The following is a 3689-nucleotide window of genomic DNA, read 5'->3' as shown; positions in this document are numbered from 1 at the left end:
CAGCCCACCAGGCTCCTCTATCCACAGGATTCTCTAGGCAAGAACACTGGAGTGGGTTGCAATTTCCTTAGTATACTGTATTGGTGTTTTTCTTTCTGGCTTACTTCACTCTGTATAATAGGCTCCAGTATCATCCACCTCATTAGAACTGATTCAAATGTCTTCTTTTTAATGGCTAAGTAATACTCCACTGTGTATATGTACCACAGCTTTCTTATCCATTCATCTGCTGATGGGCAGCTAGGTTGCTTCCATGTCCTGGCTAGTAAACATTTTATATGCCCACAATAGTCTTTTCATTGTTCTACATGCTAATCTTGTCTCTCCTTTATCAGGACATTATCACAGGCTCAATATAATGCTTGTCTGTGGTGGTATTGTTTTCCCTTTTTATTCATCTTTAACCAGAGTTAGATTTGTCTATTTCAAGTGTTTTTCAGCAAACATGGAACATTCATACGTATGTTTCTTTCACTCTTATCCTTGTTGTACTTAGACATGGATGGAAGAACAGTATATAGTTTCGTATACCACTGTCAGTTTTTAGCAAAGTTTGATCAGGTTCTCTCTTCTTGAGGAATTGTTCTTCTTCTACCATGGCTATTAGTGTACAATTTATAAATTTGAGAAACTTCTTAAATCAAGATTTATCCTATCAATACCCCCACCTAGTAATTATTAGCAAAGACTTATGGACTAAATTACTAGTGCACATTTCTTGCTACATTTTAATACTTACTTGTTGTTTAATTGTTTTCTATACTTGAAGCTTTCCCCAGTCTGTTGAAAGTAGTGTGGTGTGGTGAATTATATATGTGGTATGGGGAATTAAGACAGTTGCATAAAATGTCAGGATATACACTGATTACTTCACTATATAGAGAAAATAACTGAATGTAGAGAGAAAGATTATTGCCAGAAAATGTCTTTACTGCAGTAATCTTTGTCTTTTTGATTCATCTATAATAAAATGTGTTTGCATTAGTGTTTCCAAAAATTATGACAGTTATAACATTTTTTCTCTATCTTTGGGCTAATGGGCATAGATTTTAGCAGAACAGTATGATGATGTAAGATTCTAGGATTAATGCTTATCTAACTTTTACACATGAACAATAGATTATCAATACTGAAGTTATTTAAGTAAAAGTTTTGTATAGGTACTAAATTTTCATCTATTCCCTTGCTTTTGTGATTTCTCTTTTTATTTCTATTTTTTTTCTGCTTTTAGATATTCCTGTCTGTAATTTCAGAAATATATTTAATCTAGTATTTTTATATATATTTAGAGTGTCAGGGGAAATTGTGTTCTTGTTGACATTTACACTATCATCCTTGCTGGAAATCGTCAAAATATCAGCTCAAGATGACTAATAGCAAGTATACTAGCATTTTTGGTGTAATATATCTTCAGAAATCTCTGCTACATATCATAGTGTTCAAAATTTTTAGCAGACATATAGCATACTTTTCAAATTACTTTCAATGACACACTTCAATATTAATAAATGTGTATTTAAAATGTGCATTTCACAACTACCTGTCACCATACATGGTTTGGATTGACAATAAAGTTCATAAAACTCAGAAAACTTTCAAAAGCAAAATAAATAAATAAATAAATAAAAGGGTAAAAAAAAAAAAAAAAGAAAACTTTCATCTAGAACTGCATTTCCTCAGTGTACAGACAGATATAGGTAATGGAAATCAGTATACAATGTATCTTCATGCTTAAGTGCCCAGTAATGGTCCAAGAGCAGTTTCCTAGCTTTCCAAATTTTGCAGTTCGTAATGGTACCCCACTCCAGTACTCTTGCCTGGAAAATCCCATGGACGGGGGAGCCTGGTAGGCTGCAGTCCATGGGGTTGCTAAGAGTCGGACACGACTGAGCGACTTCACTTTCTCTTTTCACTTTCATGAATTGGAGAAGGAAATGGCAACCCACTCCAGTGTTCTTGCCTGGAGAATCCCAGGGACAGGGGAGCCTGGTAGGCTTCTGTCTATGGGGTCGCACAGAGTCGGACACGACTGAAGCGACTTAGCAGCAGCAGCAGCAACAAGGCCTGTTACAATAAACAAAAAATCAGTATTTGTGAATACTTAGCCATTATGCAAGCTTGCTTGGGGTGATAAACCTCACCTTGGAGTCAAAAATCCAGATGTTCAGCTTTGTGGTAGCTGAACTTAAAGAAAACAAAACTATAAAGTCAGCCAAACCCAAACGATTATAGATTTTGCTGGTGAATTTCATCTATTTCTTCTGCTGCTGCTGCTGCTAAGTCGCTTCAGTCGTGTCCGACTCTGTGTGACCCCATAGACGGCAGCCCACCAGGCACCGCCGTCCCTGGGATTCTCCAGGCAGGAACATTGGAGTGGGTTGCCATTTCCTCCTCCAATGCATGAAAGTGAAAAGTGAAAGTGAAGTCGCTCAGTCGTGTCTGACTCTTACTAGCACTTCACAATTATTTCAAAGACTTATTCCATGTCTGCTTCAAAAATCTTCCAGAGTTATCTTTAAGAAATTATTTCTTCTATGTTTCTATGACTCTATTTCCTTGCTTACCTTCATAGTTTTCATTTAGATCACATCGATTGAAATATTTGAATATTATTCTCCTTAATAGGGGAAATTCCACACAGCTTGTGTAGACATGGGATAGTTTAAAAAACTAAACCCAGTAATACAAAATGATGTGGTAAGAGGAATAGTGAAGTAAATGAAGTCATTAGAATAAGTGAAGGGCCTTATGAAACAGACTCAGATTTCTTTTTCTATGGGTTTCCCCCAAGAACAGATGAATCTCCAACACAGGGTCAGTAAATCTTTTATTTTTTATGATGCGCACCCTGTTAGAGGCTTGTTCAACATACAAATCATTAGGACTCTATGCATCACATTATTTAAAATAGTTTTAAAATCACTGTGGAAGTCCTTTTAGGAAAAAGTCCTCAAATTCATAGGCGTATTTCTTATTTATTTAATTTTAACCATTGATGAGTTCTACCAAAAGGTCAGTTAATAGTATAGCAGATATTCAGTGAAACAATGAGATCAATTGGTTTAAAATTTACACTCAAGAATCTCATCTAAAATATTATTTGTCCTTCCTTGCTTTTCAATATTAATGCTTTAATCTATTTTGCAGATAAGATATCTTTCTCCTTAAAAAGTAACTTGATGACTCCTTCCCGGATCTGCTTGGTCTTGACTCCATATACAATTGGGTTCAGGGTAGGAGGCAACATCAAATAGAGATTAGCAATTATGATATGGACATGAGGAGGAATACTTTTTTCCCCAAAGCGGTGAGTAAAAATGGTGAATAAGGCTGGAACGTATGTAATGACAATAGCACATATGTGAGACGTACAGGTGCTGAAGGCTTTGTGACGAGCATCTGCAGAAGACAGACTCACCACTGCTCGCAAGATCATAGTGTAAGACATAGAAATACAGAAAATATCAAAGCCCCCAATCAGGAGGGCTGCCAAGAGACCATAGATGGCATTGACCTTGACTTTGCCACAGGACACCTTGGCCACAGACATGTGGTCACAGTACGTGTGGGGAATGAAGTTGCCTCGACAATAGGGCAGGCGCTTGGTAAGGAAAGTGAATGGAAAGATGAGCATCACACCCCTCAGCAGAGTGGCAAGACCAGCCTTGGCAATGACAGCACTGGTGAGG

At 37.0% G+C, this 3689-nt stretch overlaps 1 protein-coding gene across 1 annotated transcript; it reads right to left on the bottom strand.

Annotated features, from left to right (window-relative positions):
- Positions 1-3136: 3136 nt before the first annotated feature.
- On the bottom strand, positions 3137-3688 carry LOC104990899 (olfactory receptor 52N2-like; the record flags this gene model as incomplete). The annotated part of the gene is made up of 1 exon (XM_010843214.1): positions 3137-3688. A coding segment is annotated over one exon (552 nt), but the record flags the coding sequence as incomplete, so codon positions are not given.
- Position 3689: the final 1 nt, after the last annotated feature.

The sequence above is a fragment of the Bison bison genome, unplaced genomic scaffold, assembly GCF_000754665.1.
Source record: "Bison bison bison isolate TAMUID 2011002044 unplaced genomic scaffold, Bison_UMD1.0 scf7180017847417, whole genome shotgun sequence".
In the NCBI taxonomy this organism is placed as follows: Eukaryota; Metazoa; Chordata; class Mammalia; order Artiodactyla; family Bovidae; genus Bison; species Bison bison.
Note: the sequence above shows the minus strand (reverse complement) of the source record. Positions and strands in the feature narration are given on the sequence as shown.